The 550-nt window shown below is 62.5% G+C and overlaps 1 protein-coding gene across 1 annotated transcript in view; it reads right to left on the bottom strand.

The window, feature by feature from the left end:
- The window catches only part of IGSF9B (immunoglobulin superfamily member 9B), a 37,594-nt gene that overhangs the window by 3,448 nt on the left and 33,596 nt on the right, over nucleotides 1–550 (bottom strand). The window contains exon 18 of the mRNA XM_035897497.1: nucleotides 341–462. Coding sequence (XP_035753390.1) covers nucleotides 341–462 — 122 coding nt within the window. The remainder of the gene's footprint in view (nucleotides 1–340; nucleotides 463–550) is intronic.

Raw genomic sequence — 550 nt, 5'->3', positions numbered from 1 at the left:
AGGGCCCTGGTCGAGCTCTGCCCATGGGGGGAGAGAGGGGATGCTCTTGAGGACCGCAGGGTCCTTGCACTCACTGGATTGTTTTCTGGATTTCGAGGAGCCCTTGGATGACTTTTTGGTAAAGCTGGGAGCCGCATGGAAGGGGAACTCGGTTTGGAGCCAGGGAGGGGGGCAGGGGAGGGACAGCCCCCAGGTGAGCCATCCCTTCGGGGCGCAGGGGGTGAGGGCAGCATGCGGGCACGGGCTCCGAGACCGCTGGAGCCGGCAGGGACCTGCTCGAGCTCTGCCCATGGGGGGAGAGAGGGGATGCTCTTGGGGACCGCAGGGTCCTTGCACTCACTGGATTGTTTTCTGGATTTGAGGAGCCCTTTGGATGACTTTTTGGGCTTCTTTATCCGCTGGTATTTCAGAGCTTCGAGCCTCTCAGGTGCAGCAGCGTCCCCGGACGGAGATGGACGTTTTCTAGGAAGGAAAAGCAGACAGGCGCCGTCAGCGACTCTCAGCCATGTTCGGGCCTCCGGACGTCCCCAGTGGGGGGGTCGGTCGACCC

The sequence above is a fragment of the Egretta garzetta genome, unplaced genomic scaffold (assembly GCF_000687185.1).
Source record: "Egretta garzetta isolate BGI_Z169 unplaced genomic scaffold, ASM68718v1 scaffold207, whole genome shotgun sequence".
Taxonomy (NCBI): Eukaryota; Metazoa; Chordata; class Aves; order Pelecaniformes; family Ardeidae; genus Egretta; species Egretta garzetta.
This window is presented reverse-complemented; position numbering and strand designations above follow the sequence as displayed.